Source organism: Sander lucioperca, chromosome 8 (genome assembly GCF_008315115.2).
Source record: "Sander lucioperca isolate FBNREF2018 chromosome 8, SLUC_FBN_1.2, whole genome shotgun sequence".
In the NCBI taxonomy this organism is placed as follows: domain Eukaryota; kingdom Metazoa; phylum Chordata; class Actinopteri; order Perciformes; family Percidae; genus Sander; species Sander lucioperca.
Genome location: NC_050180.1, coordinates 23,099,677 through 23,122,724, shown reverse-complemented (window position 1 = coordinate 23,122,724; position 23,048 = coordinate 23,099,677). Strand labels below are relative to the sequence as shown.

At 39.4% G+C, this 23,048-nt stretch overlaps 3 protein-coding genes across 8 annotated transcripts in view; 2 read left to right on the top strand and 1 right to left on the bottom strand.

Annotated features, from left to right (window-relative positions):
* Positions 1–295: 295 nt before the first annotated feature.
* LOC116049338 (uncharacterized protein C7orf57-like) lies at positions 296–4,187 on the top strand. Of its 2 annotated transcripts, XM_031298902.2 has the most exons (8): positions 296–408; positions 665–705; positions 933–1,085; positions 1,175–1,271; positions 1,558–1,678; positions 2,028–2,107; positions 3,828–3,925; positions 4,164–4,187. In XM_031298902.2, the coding sequence occupies exons 1-8, from the start codon at positions 398–400 to the stop codon at positions 4,166–4,168; spliced, it is 606 nt and encodes a 201-aa protein (XP_031154762.1). In that variant the 5' UTR covers positions 296–397; the 3' UTR covers positions 4,169–4,187. The 2 variants fall into 2 exon arrangements, with proteins under 2 accessions (XP_031154762.1, XP_035860456.1); XM_036004563.1 differs by lacking the exon at positions 933–1,085 and having other exon boundaries at positions 302–408.
* Positions 4,188–4,787: 600 nt separating this feature from the next.
* On the top strand, positions 4,788–7,500 carry upp2 (uridine phosphorylase 2). The gene is made up of 7 exons (XM_031298889.2): positions 4,788–5,057; positions 5,217–5,331; positions 5,427–5,585; positions 5,723–5,837; positions 5,982–6,191; positions 6,321–6,467; positions 6,610–7,500. The coding sequence occupies exons 1-7, from the start codon at positions 4,975–4,977 to the stop codon at positions 6,750–6,752; spliced, it is 972 nt and encodes a 323-aa protein (XP_031154749.1). The 5' UTR covers positions 4,788–4,974; the 3' UTR covers positions 6,753–7,500.
* The window catches only part of LOC116049314 (coiled-coil domain-containing protein 148), a 26,977-nt gene continuing 10,651 nt past the window's right edge, over positions 6,723–23,048 (bottom strand). For 4 of the 5 annotated variants that reach the window (XM_031298868.2, XM_036004562.1, XM_036004561.1 and 1 more), the window contains 6 exons: positions 20,259–20,465; positions 11,946–12,086; positions 11,084–11,202; positions 9,392–9,509; positions 9,079–9,213; positions 8,223–8,408 (listed from right to left, as the gene is read on the bottom strand). In XM_031298868.2, coding sequence (XP_031154728.1) covers positions 8,265–8,408; positions 9,079–9,213; positions 9,392–9,509; positions 11,084–11,202; positions 11,946–12,086; positions 20,259–20,465 — 864 coding nt within the window. In that variant the 3' untranslated portion in view covers positions 8,223–8,264. Of the gene's footprint in view, positions 8,409–9,078; positions 9,214–9,391; positions 9,510–11,083; positions 11,203–11,945; positions 12,087–20,258; positions 20,466–23,048 lie in introns of all 5 variants that reach the window. The other variant, XM_031298852.2, reaches the window with a different exon arrangement.

Here is a 23,048-nt window from a genome sequence, read left to right as displayed (position 1 = left end):
GGACCTTCCGGAAATTCATCTTTTCTGAGTGTGCAATGCATCAAAACAATGTTTAGCTAACCATTAGGCTACTCGAAACCGTCCAAACCTCAGACATTTTATAAGCATTTCAACTCTTCAAACATAAAGGCATACTAAATGTTCTAAATCGTCTCTGGTACAGTGCACACATCACGGAGCAGCAGCTAGCCTGACAAGCCAGACCCACATCAAGACCCTGGCTGCAAATTACATTTGCTGCCGCTAGGGCGCATCAGCAGCTGCACTCCAGGCTGCAGCCATACACTCTTGGGATGAACGGCTGTAACCGTGTCCATGGCAACGCAGTCAGAAGTTCCAAACAGTCAGTGCTGTACCGTAACGTTACATAACGTTAGTTTCTCGATCTGCTCCTAAAATGTATTCAGAGTAAGTAAAACACGTCTGCATTTAAATAAGAACTGTGATTGCTGTGTGTTTTAAACTTTTTTTTTTTCATGTAGACTAATTGCCGTCACTTACATTTGTGTTTAATTTAAGACTTGAATAAATTAACTGCAGTCCGCTACCGTTAAGCTAGCTAACTAACTAACGACGCTACGGTAATGACAATGCTCGCTCTTACAAGCTATCGTCGAAGAGGTTGACTGTGAAAACCCGGTGTTTTTGTCTCCATTTCTTCTAGAAATGTTCTCATGAGTAACGATCTTCCATCGACAACATCTGGCAAGTGCAACAGTTTATACTGACTTAACGATAGTTACCTCACGTTGTAGCTCTGTGTAATTTAGGGTCAGTTATTGTCAGCAGGGAGACTTGTCTGCTGGACCCTGGTGGGGTAACGTTAACGTTAGTGCATGTGGTAACGTTAGTGTAGTTCACATATCAGTTAATATAGCTACATGGTGTGTTTCCTTTGTGTGTGGGTGTGTTTTAACATTACGGGTGTGCAGGGTACCAAGGAATAGATGGCCAGATCTCCCAGATCCCAGGACTGTCCCCGACCATCAGCACTCTTCCTGAAGAGAGGGCCCGAGGGCGGAGGGCCGGAGTCCTAGAGAGTGATTCTGACTATGTCAAGCTTGCAAAACAAGGAGGGCATAAGGGTAGAGAAATCCTGTTGCCTTATGTCTAGACATGTCCCTGCTGGTTAATGCATTTTGCCTACATTTATTTCTATCCTTGTTTTCAACAGGACTTTTGTGGCACGAGGAAACAAGAACTTCTAAACCTGATGCATACAAACCTCCAGGCAGGTTCTGCACTGGATCAGGAGACGACGAAAAACCAAGGTACATGTAACATTTGTCTTATTATTATCATGCACTGGGACTTGTTGTCAGTTTATGATTAAATTACTAACACTATAGTCTTGCATTGCCATACCTATCTACTAACACTACCTCTTGCTGCTAATATACTACGTACTACTTGCTAGCGTTCATTCGTTTAATGTACTGTAATATAGACAGTAACAGTCAGCCACGATAATGGCTGATTTCTATTGTTATTCTTCATTATCAGCTATCATTAAGTGAAGGCTACATTCCATATCCCTATATTGTGTTTTTCCAACAGTCTAATTAACAGTGAAGAGAAGAAAAACCCTGGAGCTTTTCAACAGCGAGAGCCCCCCTTTGGGACGGACAATATGTCAGCCTGGGAGAGGGATGATAGCAGCAGCAATGCCAAAGAGAAGGTAAACAAAGAAATCTCAGTCATTTAGAAAGTAATTTAGCCACATGAGTTAACACAATAACAATGTATTCTACCTCTTGTGATGTTTTATTCTGTTATGATCATGTTTTATGACAAAGTTAGGGGATTGTTAGTGATGCTGTAGTGTTACACACCTCATTTAGTTGTTACTCAATGGGAAAGACTTACTTTGTGGATCAGGTACTTGTTTCTCAAATGTTTTTTATTGTCAAGATGAGAGCATACTGTCAAATTTAAGGGAGAGATGGGGGAGAAAAAAAGATATCCTGGCTATATTTACATTCACAAAATAACCACCACGCACTGTGACTTTGCTTTGTGTTCTGTAGAACAACAATGTTCATTACAGCCAGACGGAGAAATTGCAGCCATCCGATCAATATTATGAGACCAGCAAATTCAAGAGGATGTAAGTTCATGTGGTCACAAGATGGTGCTGTTGTTCCGTATTATATTCAGTACAAGTGGCTGGTGTCCCAGAATGCCACTTTTTTTTAAAACTCTCAGGAACACAATTGCACAGAATAAAACAGTGATCGTATTATGTCAGATCATATCTGCAATTTTGAGTGGAAGTAATAGCAAACACTTAAGGATAGGTTTACAAAATTTAAAGTCAGTCCTATAACAATAGTCAGGTGCCCATATAACAGTTTTTACTTGCTGTAATTGTTGCTCCTGTTAACACTGGCTATTATAAAGTCCATTTTTAATTTTCTTTTAATGTAAATGATGGGGGACAAAATCCACAGTCCTCCTGTCCAAAAATGTATTCAAAAGTTTACCTGAATCTAACATGAGGCTGTTCACTATCCTTCCACCGCAGCTCAACAAGGAAACACTGTTCAGGGAAATACAAAGAGGGAGTTTTGTACTAAAAAGACTGTAACTTAGATATCCACTTGATTAACTCAGACTGCTAAAGCCTGATATTAGCTCCACATAAACATCTGAATGCATTTTTGCATGTAAGGAGGATTGTGGATTTTGTCCACCATCACTTATTACAAAGCCTCTTTAAATAAACATATGGGCACTGACTATTGTTTTATGACTGACTTGAAAAATTGTGAGCCTATCCTTTAAGTGTTGTTTGCTATGACGACTGTAAGCAATTTCATGATCTACAGGGTTTTTGCCAAGTTTTTTGGCTTTTCCATCAGTGTAATTATGTAGTTATTAGCATTACAACACATAAGATATAAGGCTGATGTAAAAAATCTGTGTAAGAGGGTAAGTAAATTCTACACCATATGTCTCCATGTTGTTATGACTAAGCAGAAATGCTCATGGGCTGGCGGCACACTTAGGTCAAATGAAACAGCACACAAAGTCGAGACAAATCTGGACAATGACTTGTTTGCTTTGGCTCACTGCTGCTCTGTGATGTGTGTTCAGTGTACCCTTTTGGGAAATGTCAATGACTTGTCAAAAATCCAAAATAACCTCACATACAAAGCTACAAAGAGAAAACAGTAAAGACTGTGGTCATAGTGGTTGTATGGGTTTGATACTTCAACAATTAACGATTCCACAAAGGATCCACTGCAAAAAAGTTACCTAAATCCTACAATCATATTGTTTAAACAAGCAAAAATAGAATCAGTTATTTTTGTCATTGCAGTGCAGCGATCAGTTATACAGAGTCTTGGTGTAAGATATTAACTTTGAGAGTCAAAAGAACAGAGTCTAGAAATTTCCTGAAACGAGTGACTGACTGAGTAAAAATTATTATTTCACACCCTTTTTTACTTTATTTCAAGAAAGGTAACAAGGCTAAATCTGAGATTAAATTACTTGTTTAGATGGATAGTTTTGCAGAGTTGGTTGTTTGGTATAAAATGAAGAGAAAACTGACAATTGTAAAAACCAAACAGTTGTTCTCTCTGTGTGTTTTGTTGGAAGAGTACCTTTGTAATGAGTAGCCAGATCTTGGCATACAGTGTGTTAAAGGTTAGGGTCCATTTTGAATGTTTAAATTGTGTCCTCATTTTATTTCCTACTTTGTGGGGATGGCAAAACATGACATTATATTTGTGACTACAAAACCCCCCATCCAGTTTGATTTCCATAAAAAAGCATTCCAAAAATTGCATTGTCATCACTTTTTTTGTCCTTGGTGTTCTCAGAGTATATGACAAGAATCCAGCCCCTGTCGACATGTCTAAGCTGTTGAGCTTTGGTTATGCAGATGAGAACAAGCCAATAGACAACACTGATTTGTCAAGTAAGTAGCACAGTGTTTCTGACAGATTGAGTGACCATCTTCCAGATCACCATAAGTCATTTCCTTTCTTGTTTTTTTTTTCATCATGCTATCAAAATTCCCCTTAACATCTTAATATGAAGTCAAGGGTGTGAAACGTCGTCGATGCCTTGAACTTATTGAACTTATGATGCCTCTTGACATATGTAATAATGGTTCGTTGAATGACTCGTGCTTGTATACATTTCCATGTCAACAGATTAGAAGACTGCCAGTGCCGCGGGAAAAGGATGTACAAACTCAAATGCTTCCAACAGGAATCGTTGCCATCCTTTCCTCCCCTTATTCATTTCTTCATTACCCCTTCATATACTGATCCTGAAATGTGTTTACTTAGTTTCAAATGTTCAGTCATGTCAGATGTATTACACAAGTGTGAAAGTGCTTAATTGAATTCAAGCTAGGACCTTTTATTTATTGTGCCTGTTAGGCACCAGCAACTCTTTTTTTCTCTGTCTGTAACTTTGTAAAAGGCAGCTTTAAGGAATAAAAATTTGATTGTTCAAATAAACACTCTTTTTATTGCTTTTGTCTTATATGCCCAAATTGTATTTGCGCTCAAAGGCTGAAATTTGAAAGTTAATAATTTTCTACATAATACTGTAACATTACAGCAAACGATACAATGTGTGTATATATATATATATACACAATGTATATAATTTGATGATTTTGGCATGCAGGGAACATGTAGATAAATGTGTTATTTTGAAATATGCAAGTGTATTGCATGCCAGTGTCAGAGGTTATCTCAGCTTATCTCAGTGTTCTTTGGGAAAGGTGTCATAACACGTTAGTTATTCAACAATTGAGCTTGCTCTGTTTGTTTGGGGCTGGTGGATGTTTTTGTGAGAACGAGGACAGGTGCTACTCCTCTCTCTGGAACCAATCAGTAGCAGGGCCAGAGGTTACAGCTATATCAGCTCTGCAGTCAGACGTATCTCTCATTTAGAAACAGCTGCAACGAGTATTTGGAGGTTTTACAGAAGAACAACTTTTGAAGACATTTTATGTTTGTTCTTAAAGCGTCTCCTGCAGTCATGGCACCAATTTTACTTAACCATGCGGGGAATGACCAAAATGAGTATATCAAGTAAGTATTTAAGAATCTAAACTAAGTTTGTGATTGACGATTTCTTCTTTTTGCTTTTCAAAATCCAATGTAATTGTGTTTGCTAATCCGTTCAGAGCACTTAGGATGTAATTGAGTGATCTGTCCCTTTATTAATAAGCTGTACTATATTGCTCGTAGACAACACGTCCAAGTGAAAAATCCCTACTTGGATGCCATGGAGGAGGATATTCTCTACCATTTCAGCTTGAGCACCAAGACTCACAACCTTCCAGAAATGTTTGGAGATATTAAGGTTTGTGAAATGTTAATACAAAAAATAATAATTTTGGGTTTAGAATTTCAAAAGCTACAAAACAGAATTCATTAGTCTTACTCTATTTCCTATAGTTTGTGTGTGTTGGAGGCAGCGCAAATCGTATGAAGGCTTTCGCCCAGTTTATCCACCAGGAGCTGGAACTGCCTGGAATCCCAGAGGAAGTCAGAGATATCTGTGAGGGAACTGATCGCTACTGCATGTATAAAGTAGGACCAGTGCTTTCTGTAAGTGTAAGTACTACAGAACAATGACATATACTGTCCTAGTAGGCTTTTTTTATACTGGCAGGAGCTTCACATATTGCATTGCTGGTTTAATAATCACTGTTTTCAAAGTAATGTCTATCCTGATCTTGTGTCCATCACAGCACGGCATGGGTGTCCCTTCCATCTCCATCATGCTGCATGAGCTCATCAAACTGCTGCACCACGCTCAGTGCAGTGATGTGGTCCTGATTCGCCTTGGTACATCCGGTGGAGTCGGTAAGAACATTGCATTTTTTGTTTTGAAAGTGTTAGAAAACTTATTGAAAGGGTGCTTTCCCTGAATTACTACTTTATCCTGGCTCTTAGACAATGACTCTAAAACAAAATAGATTTTAAATGTATGCCTGGTGTCGCCTCTAGGTCTGGCTCCAGGGACAGTGGTGGTCACCAGTAAAGCAGTGGACTACTCCTTCCGTCCCCAGTTTGAGCAGGTGGTTCTGGGTAAAGTCATTACCAGGAGCACTGAGCTGGATGAGGGAGTGGCCAATGAGCTTCTGCAGTGCTCTGCCGAGCTTCAAAGCTTTCCTACGATGATTGGAAACACCATGTGCACCCATGACTTCTATGAAGGTATAAACCGCATCACGCGCCGAGGTTGTATTGTGATCATATTTGTACATCATTTGTAATTACAGAGAACTTTAACATGTCAAAACCATTGGTCAGGTAGTGACAAATCCTGTGCCTGTGTCTCTCTAGGTCAAGGCCGACTCGACGGCGCTCTCTGCTCCTTCTCTCATGAAGAAAAACTGGAGTATCTGAGGAAAGCTTATGAGGCCGGAGTGAGGAATATTGAAATGGAGTCCACTGTATTTGCTGCTATGTGCCGTGTATGTGGCGTCAAAGGTATAGTTTAAAAATGTAGAACATTCTGTACAGTGGCCCAGCTTATTGATGGCTTTGAAGAAACAATCTTGCTTTTACAACACCTCTACTAGACCTATTTTGATGTGTACGGTATGAGTGATGATCTCATTTCTCTCTCCAGCGGCTGTGGTCTGTGTTGCATTGCTGAACCGCTTTGACGGAGACCAGATCACCTCCCCCCACGATGTTCTGGTGGAGTACCAGCAGAGACCTCAAGTCCTGGTGTCCCACTTCATCAAGAAACGCCTGGGACATATTGTCTGAGACCCCTACATTTCCCATCCTGTCCCAACCCCAGCCTCTCAAATGTGTATATAGCTGATATGTGGATATGTATATATACTGTACTTAACATGTTAATATGTGTGTTAGACACTTATTTAAAACGCTGTTAAAATGTTTAAGATTTCATTGATGAAGCTAAAATATTAAGTATGTCCGATATGTATATGTTAGTACGCACAGTATTGTATCTTTTAATATTTAACACTCTGTTATTTATGTAAGGTAACATTAATTTTCTAAAGAATGTGTACTGTATGTAGATTTTAATATTTGAGTTACACTTATAACTCAACAAAAATGTGTTGGGTGTATTAGCAACTTGGTAAAATGATCCCCCTCCATTGGAGGTTTGCAATCTGTCAGCAGCCTCTAGTTTATAAAGGTTTTTCCTCCTATATGCTTGTTAGATGGGAAGTATTAGTCCGTAGTGATTTCCCTCATGATACAAGAAGATGAAGTGGGCCTTCCTACAATGAATTTCAGTGATGAATGTGTTATCAGATGACTAGAGGCATACATTACATTTAGTTGCTTCTGCCACACAAGCTTGTTTATGCAAATGCAAACTTCCTGAAAGCAACATAAGCGGTCAATAAATATTGATAAATGTGCAGAGGTGATTTGTTAGAGGTACATGTTTATCATTACTCAGTGATACTGTATGACACTGTATATCTCATGAGATGCTGTAGAATACATAACCTTCAATAAAAGTCAATAATAGTAATTGCACTGTGTCACTTGGTGGGCAATACTGTAGCTACTGTATTTCAGCTGACTTTGTGAGCACAGCAGCTGTTGTTCCAAACAGTGTGATCTGTCCAATGATTCTTACATATGCAGCTTATTCAAATGTATTATTTGGTAATATTGGTATCTTCCACGACTACCTGGCTGCTATTAAGGAATTGATGCCACTTAATTTCCTTTAGCTAAACTTACAAAAATCAAATCAATTCTATAAACCAGGGATCTAGAATTACTAATTCATACCCTCATATTTTCACACCTAGACTATGCTTTGCAATGCTCTTTTCCCTTTTGCCAGGTTGACTAAATCCAACCGTATATCACACACCACACCAACTCTTACATCCCTTCATGGGCCTCCATAAAGTAAAGAATAGACTTCAAGATACTGCTTATCACATACAGGGCCCTTCATTGTCTTGCCCCTTTATTCAGCTCTGAACTCTATACCACCTCTCACTGAGATCATCTAACCAAGGTCTCTTATTCACAGCCTACTCCTCCTTAAATCCAAAGATGACTGCGCTTTTGCCATTAGGGTCCTTTCTGTTTATAGCTCTATATGTATGTGTCTTATTTTTCTGCATCTGTATCCTGTGAAGCACTTAGTTTTAAAAGGTGATATATTAATAAAATCGTACTTACTTACGTACTTACTGATTAACTTACTCACATTCAATATAATGCTCAATACCAGAACAAGATTTGGACTTTATAATGTGACCCCATACAAGCCCCAGGTCAGAATTTGAGCGTGGATTTGGTATCTCTTCTCGGTGGTTTAAGGGGCGTGATAACAGACAGGACCTCTTTGGCATACTGACTGTGGTGCAGACCAGCCTCCCGCAGAGCCTGCTCAACCCGCACTCTTGGATCAGACACAATCTGGAAAACAGAAAATCCACAGTAAATAATATATATCCAGCTGTCTCCCACTAGATCACACTCAATATGTTACCATTGTTTTTTTTTTTTTTATGGTATAATTATATTATATATATATATTAATAATTAGATATAATTTAATACTTAAAACAATATTATTCACTAATCTTTCACAGTGTTGGTGTTGAAGGAGAATATTTGCACAGTTTTACAATCATTAGTCATTGCCTGTTACATAATAAGCATTTTCTAACCATGATGACAAAACGCACACGCACACGCACACGCACGCGCACGCGCACGCACACGCACACACACACACACACACACACACACACACACACACACAAACTCTACTGGACACTGATTGACGGGGTGGCCTTGAGATCAAGGCTGTGTATACAAGTCTCTCTCTTGATTGGCCAGCCAACCATCTTGCATAATGTTACTGCACTGCATGGGTCACTGGTCAGTCTCACCCAAGATGAAACAAAACATTCTGTAAATGGCTGAATATAGTCAAGGAAACTGGGGAAAGAGGCCTTGTAGGCTTACAATATGTAGAGCATAGATAAGGAGCTTGGGGCAAATGACTATGCAGCTGTGAAGCTTTTGTAATAAGTGAAGCAAAGCTAAAGGTTATAGGAGAATATATGTTGTCATGTCTCACCTGTGTGTCTGTGTACGTGTTAATACTGAAGAGAGGCCTTTGGAGATCAAACTCCTTCACATGTAAGTGTCGACTCCTCCAAGCCTCTGTATCTGCCATCATCCTCTCTGGATCTGCCTCTGCCATAACCCCAACCTATGATAAATAGAAGAAAAAATTTAATATAGTCATAACATACAATTGTCTTTTTACTTACTGCCATAAGGTGGCAGTGATGTCTCAACTCATAAGGATGAGTCTTCCCGTGTGGGTCATTTCAACTGACAGAGAAAATCAGAGTGGTAGAAAGGGTTAAGCGCAGATAATGACCCACCTGGTTTCTGAGATCTTCCAGACGATTCTGTTTCTCTTCCTCTTCTCTCCGCCGTTCAAGCTCCTGCGCCTCTTTCTCCTCCCTTCGCCGCTGCAACATATCTGCCCGAAACTGAACCCTAGAGGGAGCACAGACAGTATGGACATCAGACCTAAACAGTCCCTCTCCTTCCTCTGCCACCGCCACAACCACCATTACCTATCGCTCCAAACAGCAGGCCTGCGGGCTATGGAGGGTTTTATGGAGCTGCCAGAGAGCAGCTCCTCTCCCATCATTTGTTTTTATCTCTTCCTCAGCCCCACAATGAATCCTATTCTTATTCCTGATTGAGTTTATTCTCACGGCCAATGTCACCACCAATACCTGGTATTAATGCCAGCCTCTGTGAGTGTCTTCAGAAAAATGTTAAACAAATCGCATAATTTAGGATCCGACTGAAATGCACATGTAACCACACCCAACGGTAAAGTAGTGACGCACTCTGGCAAATACTCTAACATATCTGCAGCAAAGTGAGATGTTAAACCATTGGAGTGAGCAAAAACAAGATTTTCAGCTACTTTGTCGCTTTTAAAGTGCATGAAATCTAGTAAATCTAGAGTCGTCAAATACAATTCCTTAACATCCACTTTCCCCTTTTATTTCTCCTTAAATAGCTTTATGGTTGTTAAAATCATCTCAGTCCACACTTTCTGCCATAATCACATATATATTGTGTATCAGCTTGTTCCTGCTCTTTATTAAATATATTAAAGCTATATGTTTAAACTGAGTGAGATATTAAAACCTAAGACTCCATGTTTTTGATGGCTGTACCATATCATCTGATGGAAATACATTTCAAATTAAGTTCTGTGAGTGTGAACATTGTTTAGCTTCACAAAATGTTTTTGTAATGATGGCATGCGCTGCAAGAGTAAAATGTACCCTCAGATATGTTTATATCATCAGTCTGTGATGTTCAGTGTAATCCAGGAGGTATTTTGACGTAAGGTGCTGTTTATCAGTCTCCCTTAGTCTGTCTTTCAGTTGAAGGGATATTCAAGGAATTTAGTATTGCACTTCCATAAAGTTAGGTGACTCACAATGCAGAGTTTGAAAGAAGTACTGTCAAATTGAAGCAGCAGAGGCAGAGTTGTCCTGACTTTTAGTACCTAGTATGTGTCAACCTCGAAAAAAACGCCCAGTCCTATACTTCCCAAAATGCAACCAATAGCATCTTTTTATCAGACCCTCTACACCTCCACTTTGTGATGAAGACTTTCTGTACTTGTAGTCTTGAAGCCCATGCTCAGATCACCTTGGTGACATCACCAGGGTAGTTCAGACTTGACAAAGCTTTTGCAGAGCCACAGATGACTTTACACAACTGCTTTAATAGGCTGAGTAGTGCTCCCTATGACCAGTAAATTGAGCTTGATACATGGGGAGTGTCGTGTTAATAATTGTAACGTAGCCGTTACATCACAAGAGTAAAGTAAGCTTGATATTAGCTACATTAATAAAAAAACATAAATATGTAGTTTATCTGTTATTGTAAGAGGTTGTAAGCCCATAAGCAAAACGGTAAATGCATGTCATGTCATGCTTGTAACAGGTAATAATGTATTCTTAGGTTTCTGGATTATCTTTTACCAACTCTTTTAGCATCTCTTTGAAAACTCTCAAAAGATCCCATGGTGCAACACTCACCTCTCTTTATCTCGCCTTGCCTGTTCTTCCATAACGCTCCTCAGGTTAGCAAGTCTCTCCTGATCCCTCTGCTCCAGCATCTCTCTCCTTTTCTGCTGTGTTAAATAAAACTGCCTGACCTGGGGGAAAATCAACAATTTACAAAAAATAACGACAAAAAGTTAACAATAGCCGCAAGAACAGTAGCCACACTACAACTAATTTGACTCCTACAGAACTTTTAGGATTGTCATGTCCTATTGATTGTGACAGAGCAGGAATCAGATAAGTGTAAATAGAAAGAATGAGATGATATTTCAATGTCTGGCAGACTATTGTGCTAAATTACATGGAATCCAATGCAGCCTAAATGCTTTCATTAATCAGAGAGTGTCTCAGCTTGCCCATGCTCTCCGAGCAGACCCCTGATTAAACAGTCAGACACACTCTGACACACACACACACACACACACACACACACACACACACACACACACACACACACATTGTGGAGTTGTTGTACCTGTGAGGACAATAACTAAATTAAATGATTAATTTTATCAAATGGCAGCCATTTATTAAAAACCCTATAATAAAGTATGGCAATATGGTTTTATTATATTACAGATCTCCTATGTGCTTTTATTTATCTAATGCAAACAAGTTATATATATATATATGTTTGAATTCAATTCGGTTTGATCATAACATGTTTTTACAAACCTGTGTAACCCAATTTCTCCATGGTAACACATGCATGAGTGAAATCATGCAAATGAAAATGAAATGTGATTGTACACACTCATATGCATAAATGTTGATATTAAGCAAGTGCTGCAAGAAGACACTGATGCATTCATTGTGATGGTGTGAGGATGTTTACTTTTTCTTTGTGCTGGGATCTGATGGCAGCCTCCTTCTCCTGCTTCCTCTTTAGCCTTGCCTCTTCCTCCTCTTGTTGTCTAGCAGCTATAGCTGCCTCCAGCTTCACCACCTCCTCCTGCTGGGCCCGCCATTGCTGCAGCTACAAACACACATGCAAATACACACAATATTGTCCGTTAACGGCTGTCTTGAAAGAATCACTCACAGGGAGACAACCAGCTGAGCCCCACTGCCATGGTGCCAACGTGTGGCATGAACTTTGGAAAAGGTGTCAAAACTTCCTTTCACACTTTGTGTTACCCAATGGGAGGACCCATCAAAGCATTGAATTATAAAGAAAACCTTTGTGTTTGAGCCCAACAAACATAACTTATTCTAGTGAGAAGAGTGCTGTCCATATGCAACAACCTAGGACAAGTATACATACTATAATTCCAAAAAGTCAATAACCTAAATGCCCAGTGAAATTAGTTGAAGCAGGCCCGGCTCCGGAGCGTGAATTGAAACAGCAACTGGGTAAGTCAGTTTAACACAGCACACCCCTCTTAGGTACGAAGGTATACACTTGTCCAGGCAAGCACAGTTCTCATTGTCGCGTTAAATGCATCATGCAGGGAGAGGAGACCAATACCATTAATGTTACGAGCTAGGTTAGCCTTCAGGCTCTTCCTTTTTTCTATGAGCCCAGGTTAGCTTAGCCTTGTAAAATAGCAACAACATATCGCCAAAATATCAATACAATTTTAATGAACAAAAAAAAGCAACTTGATGACTATGAATTTTCGTCATTATCTAATTGAGTTTTGAAGGGCCTATGAAACTAAGCGTGTGTAAAAATTTTAAAATATGGTAATCACCAAACATGGAGATACATTGTCCGACAGAAAATTTACAAATATTTGTGTTCTAAGTGTTCATGTGCTTGCAGAGAAAGCAATCTTCACTCACCTAGACATCTGGAACAGACTGTCTAAACTTATCTCACACACACACACACACACACACACACACACACACACACACACACACACACACACACACACACACACACACACACACACACTCCAACATTTGCTGGGGGAGTGAGTGACAGGTTCGTTATGCAGCAGCCTCTCTACGGCGTGCTGGGTATTAGAGTGTTGCGTTCAGACCGGGCAGACAGATTCACAGATCTATCAGCGGAGAGCTTAGGAATCCCCGAAGGAATGAACTGCAAATTAACATGGTCTCACACACATTAGCACCAGCGGTATCATCAAGTCAATCATACTTGATGTCCGCCTGAGAAAAAGCAGCAGCTGTGTGTTTGAGAGAGGACTTTAAACAATCCAGCCTCTAATCCACTTCTGACAGTGTTGAAGCTGGAGATGCAATATGCTTCTTCTTTAGAAATCCAAATGTTATCTCATGCAAACATTTAAGGCTCTATTTTCCTGAAATTGGGTTTAATATGCAATTTTCATTACCAGAAGAGCAATCCTAAGTAGTGATTGAGTAATGATGGTGACAGCATTGTGTCAACATTTGTCCTGCTACATATGATTGTTTTCCAGTGGTCTTGCAATGTCCATTTGTCCTGCTGCTTTTTCCTTTGTACCAGGTTAGTATGTAATGTTCACCTGTTGGTGTTGGTGTTGATTCCAACATTGCCTTGTGTAATATAATCTTGTGATGTGAAAGGTCACAGTGATGATTCCAATAACTACTAGTGTTGCCCCGAGCAAAGCACCAGACCTATACAAAACCTCAATAGCACATTCAAGTTTCAAAATCAATTTAAAAGATGGCTACTAAACAGCTTTAGTGTGCATTGTGTGCAACATTATTTTCGGCCTCAGGAAAAAGTACCTATAGTGTGTAAAACAAACCATAAAAAGACATTTTAACGTTATGTTCAATGAATGTTTAGGCTTAAAGTTTAGTAAATACAAAAACAGATCTGAAATGTTTTTTTCTATTCAGCACATATAAATGGTTTAAACACATTTAAAAAAATTCATATTTCGGGGTGTCCTAGGGCCTAAAGCCTACACTCGCATATACACACACAGGCCCTATAGGGCTCCAACGTAAAAGCTGACCATGCATAGTAATGACAACAGCCCTGGTTTGAGTCCAGCTGGGGGCCTTTGTTGCATATCAATCCCTGTCTTTCTTTGCTTCGCTCCCTCAGAAAATGAAATTTAAGAAGCTTTGTTTTTGCTTTGTTTTTAAAATACAGAAAAACAAGCTCACATAATTAAACCATCTATCAAACTCCATCCTGGCCCAGATAAGATGTTTGATGCTTGGAACCTTGAGAGATGGGGTGTGTAAACAACCTGGTGGGTGGGTCTGTAAAGCAAATCCTTTGAGACATAGAGACCAAAGTCTCATAAAGCAAAAGTTATACAGACTAACATGTGGCAGATTATATTAAAAAATTCATAATGCAAAAGTTTAAAGTTCAATTGCAGTGGTCACCTAAGGTCACAGAACAATCTGAAATGTATCTTTCTAGCTTGTGAACACTGTAAGAGCCACAGTGGCTGAATGTATTTTGTATGTCTTCCTTGTTTAGACAGAGATGAAAAGGCATTTTAGGGAGCACAAAGAGAATAAAATGGTCATTATGTAAAGTCTATGGTAATTTGTCAATGGAATCTCATTTTCTGTGATTTCAAAGGGAAATGGGACACCATCCTTTTTTATGGCTGCACAAAAACGACTGCAGAGATGTCAGAATAACAAAAGAATGATAGCCTTTTTTATCTGCACAGTGCAGCCTGCTCAAAACCTTTGTTAATGAGTGATGTCTTCTGTCTGTCTATTCAGCCATCATCATAACTTTCCATTGCAGGTCATTTAATGACAAATTTTAGCTATACTATAACAGATGAGTGAAACAAATTAGGAATGGACTTGTGCTTATCTTGAACCAATATCATCGCTGTGAGTTAGAGCAGCAAACTGGAGAAAATGAGTGGTGTATTTATAAGAACAGCACCAGTCCTCCATATGTGGCACCACTCTACTGTGTGACATTAATGGCACGTGAGATTTACTGAATCTTTAAAGGGACAAGAACTAATGTCCATTAATAGATGAGAAAAATGAAACTATGCAATTATCTGCATTTCCACAGCTGGCACAATAAGAATTTTCCTGAGGTCCATAACCGGAACATCAATTTGCGGAGGAAAATTATACATATTCAAGCAATTAACTCCTCAGAGTTGTCGCTTGAAACACTGTGTGGCCCACGCACTGTCTCAACTACTGAGACTATACCGTGTCCACTTGACCCCCAGAGGATGAAGAGTTGTACTTGTTAGTCACTAACACTTAGTGACAGGGGAGCTGCTAACACAGAGTGCCTAGAGAATACACTGATTCCTTCAGGAAGGGCACACAGATCACCCCGGCATACGTTCATCTGTAACAGTGCTGTTTATATTGCAAAGTACTATGGAGAGCAGGAAATGAAAAATGAGATTTTGCAATAAAAGAAAGCCTCCCGTCTTATGAAAATATTTCTTCTTTCCCTTGTTGTGTCGCTTATCCTATTGGGCTGCTCATCCCTTTCCCACCTGGCCACGTTGCAATAATATGTCATCCCTCCATGCTTTATTTACTAATGTGGAGAACACAATCGCTCATCAAAGATGCCTGGAAGTGAGATGTAAGTGGGAGGCAAAATGAAAGCAAGGACAGTATAAAAGGCTTGAATGAACAATAACACTAAGAACAATGCCAGCTACTTACAGCAGTCAGAACACTACAGAACAAACAGCTGATGATTCGAGAAGAAGAGTCTGTCTGTCAGTGATAAATTAGAATGAATATCTCATGCATTAAAACTAGTTATCTAATCACCCATTTCATTTTACTTTTTACAATACACACTTTTTCCAATTATAATTCTGTATATCACATCTGGAGCTCATTTTGAAACTGAACAACTACTTTTTGCTCAGTAATGTCATCTGTGGCCAGACACATGAATCCAGCCAGCCATCTTTGCATGGCCATCTGTGTTTCTCTGGAAGAAGCTGTGGTCTGTGTGACAGCCTTGCCCTTTCCAAAACAGAAGGGTACAAGCTCACTCTGAAATCAGTTACCCTGGATTTCCTCCCACTGCATGTCCCTCAGAAGAGAACTGGCAGCACACAGCCTTGCTCCCTATCACAAGGTCAGAACCAGACCAACACTGACCAAAAATCATCCAAAATGTGCTCTCATCTGAACCCATGGAGGCACAGAGAAGATGAGATGTGGAGGATTATTTGCATAATCACAGCTAGAAAATATAACAAGTAAGCAATTTACTACCTTAGCCGACAAGTACCATCACAGCAGTCCTTTATCTTCTTAATCTGTTTCAAAAATGCTGTAGCTTAAACCAGTTAACGTTGGTAGAAGCTGTTGCAAGAGGGTCTCTCTAAGATTAGTTTATTAAATAAACTTTATTTAGGACCATATTCTAGACCAGTGGTTCCAAACCCTTTTTGTCTAACATACCCCCCCCCAGCCCCATCAGATCAACTCAAGTACCCCTTTACTGGCACCAATTAAATAGATTATGAATGAATTATAAACTGAATGTTAAAACTAACAGTTAAATAAAAGTGGATAGCCTATGGTTACTTTATTTTCTTTATATAACCAAATTACAACATTATTAAGCTAATTGGACTGTTTATTAATTACTTTTAGCTAACTATTTAAATGTTTATCCATTACTTTAGGCTAACTATTTCAACTGTTTAGCCATTAGGCTACTTACTTTTAGCTAACTATTTAACTGTTTATCCATTACTTTAGGCTAACTATTTCAACTGTTTATCCATTAGGCTACTTACTTTTAGCTAACTATTTCTGAAACATTTAAACATCACTTTTAGCTAACTATTTTTGAAACATTTAGCTAACTTTGAAACTGTTTATCCATTACTTTTAGCTAACTATTTTAAACGTTTAACGTTAAGTCATACATTACTTCTATGGCTAACTATTTATACAACTAGTTAACTAGTTGATTTGAACTGATTAATTACTTTTATTTAACTATATACATTGTTTATCCATACTTTTACCGATCACTACTCATTACGTTTAGCTAAGTGTTTATCCATTACTTTAGCTACCTAGTTAATTTGAACTGTTGATTCATTAATTTTATTTAACTATATAAATTCTTTATCCATACTTAGCTATTACTATTCAGCTACTAATTACTTTTAGCGAACAATTTAAATTGTTTGAGTATTTTATCTTTTTATCCAATAATTTTAGCTGCCAAATCAGCTGTTAACTGGTAGTTGATTCTGTTAGGTTTTAACTATATGAATTGTTTATCCACTTACTCATTATACTGTAGCTAACTATTTCAACTGTTTATCCATTACTTGTAGCTATTCCAAATGTGTACGCTTACTATTTCTACTTCTCTGCTCACGTTTTCCCAAACTCTCAGTTGCAACAGGTGATGTTACAACTGACTCAGGTGGGCAGATTACTGAGCCACACCAAAATCACACCAATTGGTAATCCTATTTGGCTGTTTATTTTCCTCCCTAGCACAAATATGAGTATGAGTAAATATTTTTCAATAAAATCACACAAAATTGTTTTTGTTGAGTTGGGTTAAGTTAATTAGTTGAGCTTTCTAAGTAACCCCTGGCAACTGCAGAAATGCCCCATGGAATAAAAATACACCATGCAGAAAAAGTTAAACAACTGAGGATAAACTGCTCTTAAATGAAGGATCATAAAATATAAATGTTGAACACATAGTAAAATAGGAATGAAATTTAGAGTAGAAATGGAGTTGATCTCAAGAGATGTGAATGACTCACAGAGTTGGGAGAGTTGATTGGGTCAGAGGTAGCAGCTGCAGAAAACAAAGCGTTAAAGAAGCAGATGCAACGGGAGGAGAATCCATCTTGTCTCACCGCTGTGTCGCTGTGCTGGGATGATAAAAGCAGTGGAAAGAAAGATTGGATGCAAACAGGCATCCATCTGAGCCTCCACACAAACTCAAATATGTGCACATGCACTGCATAAACAAAAATCCTGGATGTGGAAAAGTCATGGGAATGAAAATGCCTGGTTGATTTTATTTTTCATTTTGCTTCAGAGACCCATAAAAACAAAACTCAGAAATGTGTTTGCTATAGTCAGAGGCGTGTAGTTTATGTTCTGCTGCAGATTTACCTACAATATACTGAAAGTCAAAGGCCCTTGTTGTTCAAATACTACAGTAAAAATGAGCTTGAATGTACATACGGCTGTCTTGAATAACATATTACACCATTTTAAAAACCTGTGATGTCTTTTCTCCCCAACACATCTTTATTAAGCCAGTCGTTGTAGCTGTATAGCTCGACTTTGACAGAACTGAATGTGAAGTGTTCATTGCCCTTGAATTTGCTTCTTCACTTTCACGTTAAATAACAGCACAGCGAAGGTGAAAACAGTCCATTTAAATGTAACAATCAGTTGCATAATAAAAGCAAGTTAGAAAAAAACTATCTGTCCAGCATGATGAATTATGTTATTCAAAGTGAAAGAACCTGCAAGCTGTTGATTATTAGAAAGTGTCAGACCATTTGAATTCCAAGAGTTATAATCTGCAGCAGCACAAGTTAAAGTAGACTTTCACTGTGGAAAACACACTACATTTTATGATTTTCATAGTTACTTATGGCAACATGGAAATTATACATTCATATCATCTTTTAAGACACGGGTTACTGGCCAAGCTGTTCTCTCCTTGTGAAACTGTTTGAACATTCAAGAGAAAATAAACTCAATACATTTTAACTATATACACTCCAAAGCCAAGCAACGTGCCCTTCACTCTCTTCTCCCTTGTGCCTAGCATACAGCTCTGCATGTTTAGTAATGCCACTTGAGATTGCACATACTTGAGTACGGCACATGTCTCCTTGAAGATGAGGCAGGAGCAGTCATATGAAAAAAATAAAATCAACTGTCAACCTCTTTTGAAACTGTCTTCCAATCCAACCTTTGTTTTAGGTTTAGAGAGAGATTTTGGTGCCAGGCATCAGGTATGCTGAGTGCTGTTGGTCCTATCTGCAGTTGGTGTTTGTGTTTACAAGTTGCACAGTAAGGCGCAGCTTGTGAAATAAAGAGACAATTTTGCAGGCTTGCTAGAAAATTAAATGATAACAATAAAATAAGACAAGAAGAAAAATGTAGTGTGACACAGATGTGTGTACAGAGAGGGGAGTGACCCCGATGACTGGCATGTTGTGTTCCTATGTCTAAACATGGGGAGCTCAGAGAATTAGGCTTGTTGGTTTGTTAGTTCACAAGATACCCGACTTGACCTGCCATGAATGTTCTTCCCATACAGTGGAATATGTGGTTAATGGGATGGTATCCCCGCAGAGTAGTATTACATGTCCACAATAGACTAAATCAGGGGACCTTTGGGGTTGAAAAAACATTGAAAAGAGAGGGGTTAGTAATTAATGCAAAGGGGGTGAGCACATGTAAAATCCACAGGTCTCAAGGAAGCAAGCATAGGACCTTGTTCCTGCAAACAGTGCAAAAAACTAAACCATTGTGCTTCCCCCCGTTTGGTGATATGTCCTAGACTCAGTGGTGATGGCCCACAAAAACCATACCTCAGTATTTTAGTGACCCTTGTTATCTAATCAGACACAGGACATCAGCACAGGCAAAGAAAATTCTATTTGTCCAGCACTGCATCAACAAAACATTGATTTGTTCACATGAGTAACTTGTTTGTTGTGTGAATGTGAACTAGTACCCCTCAGAGATAGCAACATCATGTTTGCAAGACCATCCTTATTAGCTTGTTTGCATTCACAGCCCATCCCAAGTGGCAGCTAAAGCGAGAGATGGTGTCAGGCAGCCTGGCGTAATATGCAGTCTCGTCAGCAGATATACTGTACACAAGAAGGCAGTCAGACACTACTGTCTGTCTGTTTCCTCACAACTATCACATCTACACATGTTAGTTGGAAAAGGATAGAGGAAAGGATATAAGGATGTTAAATATATACTAGAAACCAGCTGAGTTATGTCCACTCCAACAGTAGATGTGAGTGAGTGTGCCTTATAAATAAGAATGGCAGAGAAATAGACCACAGACAGCTCATACTGGGTAAGCTGCAGAAGTATACTATTAAAGTTATACATCCACATGCTGCAGGGATTACAAATGGGTTGCAGGCACAAAACTGTAGCATAATTACTAACTTAAAAGTGCTGTCTAATAAAGTTGGAAATGTTCCTGAAATGTGACAGCTCCTGGTGTTAAGGTATACCAGATACTAACCTTCTCTCTGAGATCCGAGCAGATGTCCTGCTGGTTCTGGCGGCCTCTGTGGAGCTCCAGCTCCTCCTGGTGGGCATGTCTCGCCTCCTGCAGAGTGACCAGGGCTCTGGTCAGCAGCTCTTCCTGGTCCCGCTGACACTGCTGGGTCACCACTCCTAGCTGTGCCTGGGTGAAGCGCTGCCAGTCCCACACACGTTCATGCTCCATCTGGAAGAACAACATGCACGGAGAAGGAAGTGTTTGCACATGGGATGTGGTGACTCAAAGGCATTACTGAATGTCTTAGTTGGACAAGTGTACTAGTTATTCTTATAAGCACTGAAAACCATCACCTAAGACAAAAATTGAAAGATGAATATGAAGGAAATGGTGTGCAAGATCTAAGTACTGTGGCCGAAAGGGCAACACTGCTGTATTATACATACAGTAGCTGTGCAAAATTGATCACACACAAACAGAAATTCACAAACACCCCTACATGTTATACTGTCCATAATAATGGCAGCAGAACCATAGGGAAAACTCTGTCAGATCTGGTTCTGCTGGCAGCCAGGTATAAAGCTGGTATAAAATGCTCCCTCTCTCCTGGCTGTGAAACGTCCTGAAGGAAAATGGTTCCTTTCTGTCTGAGGGCTGCTTGTAGCTATTCATCATTGTGTCAGCACTCACATAGGCTGCATCACTTGGCTGCTTCATTGGAACAGAGGGAATGATATTCATCTATGGGCTAATAGCGGCTTACTGATGGTGGGAAGGCATTAGACGGCTGACTGGTTTTATTGAAAATGAGTGAGCTGACAGACCTGCCAACGGAACAGAAGTGCCAGAGGCATTCAAGCAAATCCTGTTTATTAATGCGCAACTTTAGAACTTAAGGAAGATCTGCCCTTAGTTCTTAACTTTTTATGGTCCTCTACTTCACTACCCTTGCCTTCCTTGTGTTGTTGTGAGTGAGCATGAACACAGTATGCGTACGTGCTTGCAACGTGTGTTCACACCTGCACTTTAGCCCAAAAATCTGATACAGTATGTCTGTGTAACCATCCACCGCACTGTGTCTGCAGTGCACACTTAAAGTGGCACAACATTTAGTTTTGCTGCGGCATCCACATTCCCTCTGCAGAGTGCTGTCTCCTTGAGGACTCAGTCACACAAAGAAGGAAATAAACCTAGCTGCCCAGATACACTCAGAAAAGGTAAGAAGTATGAATTATTTCCACTTCAGCCATAGAAACATTATGAGGGCATTACTATGAAATAGCCTCTTACTTTTTATGAGAGAACATCAAAGAGTAAGTCATAATAGACAACAAAGAGCCCCATCCAGCAGAGGGAGATGTCCTCTCTAAGCTAGCTGGAGTACCAGCATCTGATATTGAAACTGAGAGATAAGTTCAACTTAAGGTCAGCAAAAGGAATACAGAAACTATGTCCACATACTTCTACATTTATATACTTCTATATAAAGACGCTTTATGCTGAGATAGCGATATGTAGTTGGATGCAGTAGCAGGTCAGAAAAACTGCCGTAAGAACGTATTTTGTTGAATTGATTAAGAGAGAAAAGTAAGTAAATGTCACAAATGTAACTCTCTAAACCCCCTGCTTCTGCTCAATATTCCTCTGCCAGATCAAAAAAGATACTGAAATGATAATCTCGCAAAAGCCATATTAAGCATAAAGTAAAACTCCTAAAAAAATCTCTCAAACTATTCTTCTCAATCTTACCTGCCAAAATGGGAGAATGTTCAAAACAGCAGATACCGCAAGCAATTAAAGAGAATATCAAAGCTGATTTATCACCAAGCCTCTTACATTGTTAAACTGCACAAACCCTTTAACTGTGGTAATATGTCACACCTGCTATAAAACAGAGCTGCTGTATCTTGCATTAGAATTTAAAGAAGACGAAAGAAGCAACAGAAAATAATGCTATCACCCTGAAATGATTGCACACAGATAGAACTAAATGGCAGGTAAGCAAAATATTAATGCTCAAACTGGAGCAGCCTTCAACACTGAGGTAAAAAACAACATAATAAAAGCTTAGAGCTAAGACTCTGTTGTAACAATGTAATTAAAGTGCTAACTATAGAATTTCCAATCGACCCATATATCTGCAAGAGCAATGGGAATTATTTTTCCCACAACAAATACAATGGAAATATCTGCCCAAAGCAGACTGCTGCTAAAAAGACAGAATTCTTTTTTCAATTTATTTCTAATGGAGCCAAACATGTACAGGCTCAACTAGCTTCAACTGGGAGACCATCCTTTGGACTTACTAAAGATTCTAATCAATGTCATACATGTTCACTTAAGATACAGAAAATGCCAAGAAAGCCTTTACCACTGACATCAGAATAGCATATTTATGCACTTAATCAGTGGGGTTTCAGCTATTCAATCTGTAGTTCACACTGATTACCCACTGCACGCAAGCCAGCTTAATTATGACTAATAGCTGAATTAGGTGGAGTTAGCACCACAGCAACTCTGGGTCTGTTGAGAAAGACTTCTGAGAAACACATCTCTTCTTCTTGCAGCCCCCCACCCCACCCACCACCAACCCACCCAAAAAAAAAAAAAAAAAGACTGAACGATTACAGCTAAATGCAGCACCCAGCTGGAACTGATATGAGGACAGGTCTCTAGGGAGGAGAGCGCCGCTGGCGGCTAGCGGCTGGCGGTTGTCATGGTGATGCTTGACAGTGGCGCAAGCGAGTTGGCCACAGTGGGTGACATGGCACATCCTGCAGCGTGCTGAGCAGCTTATTGTCCAGCCTTATC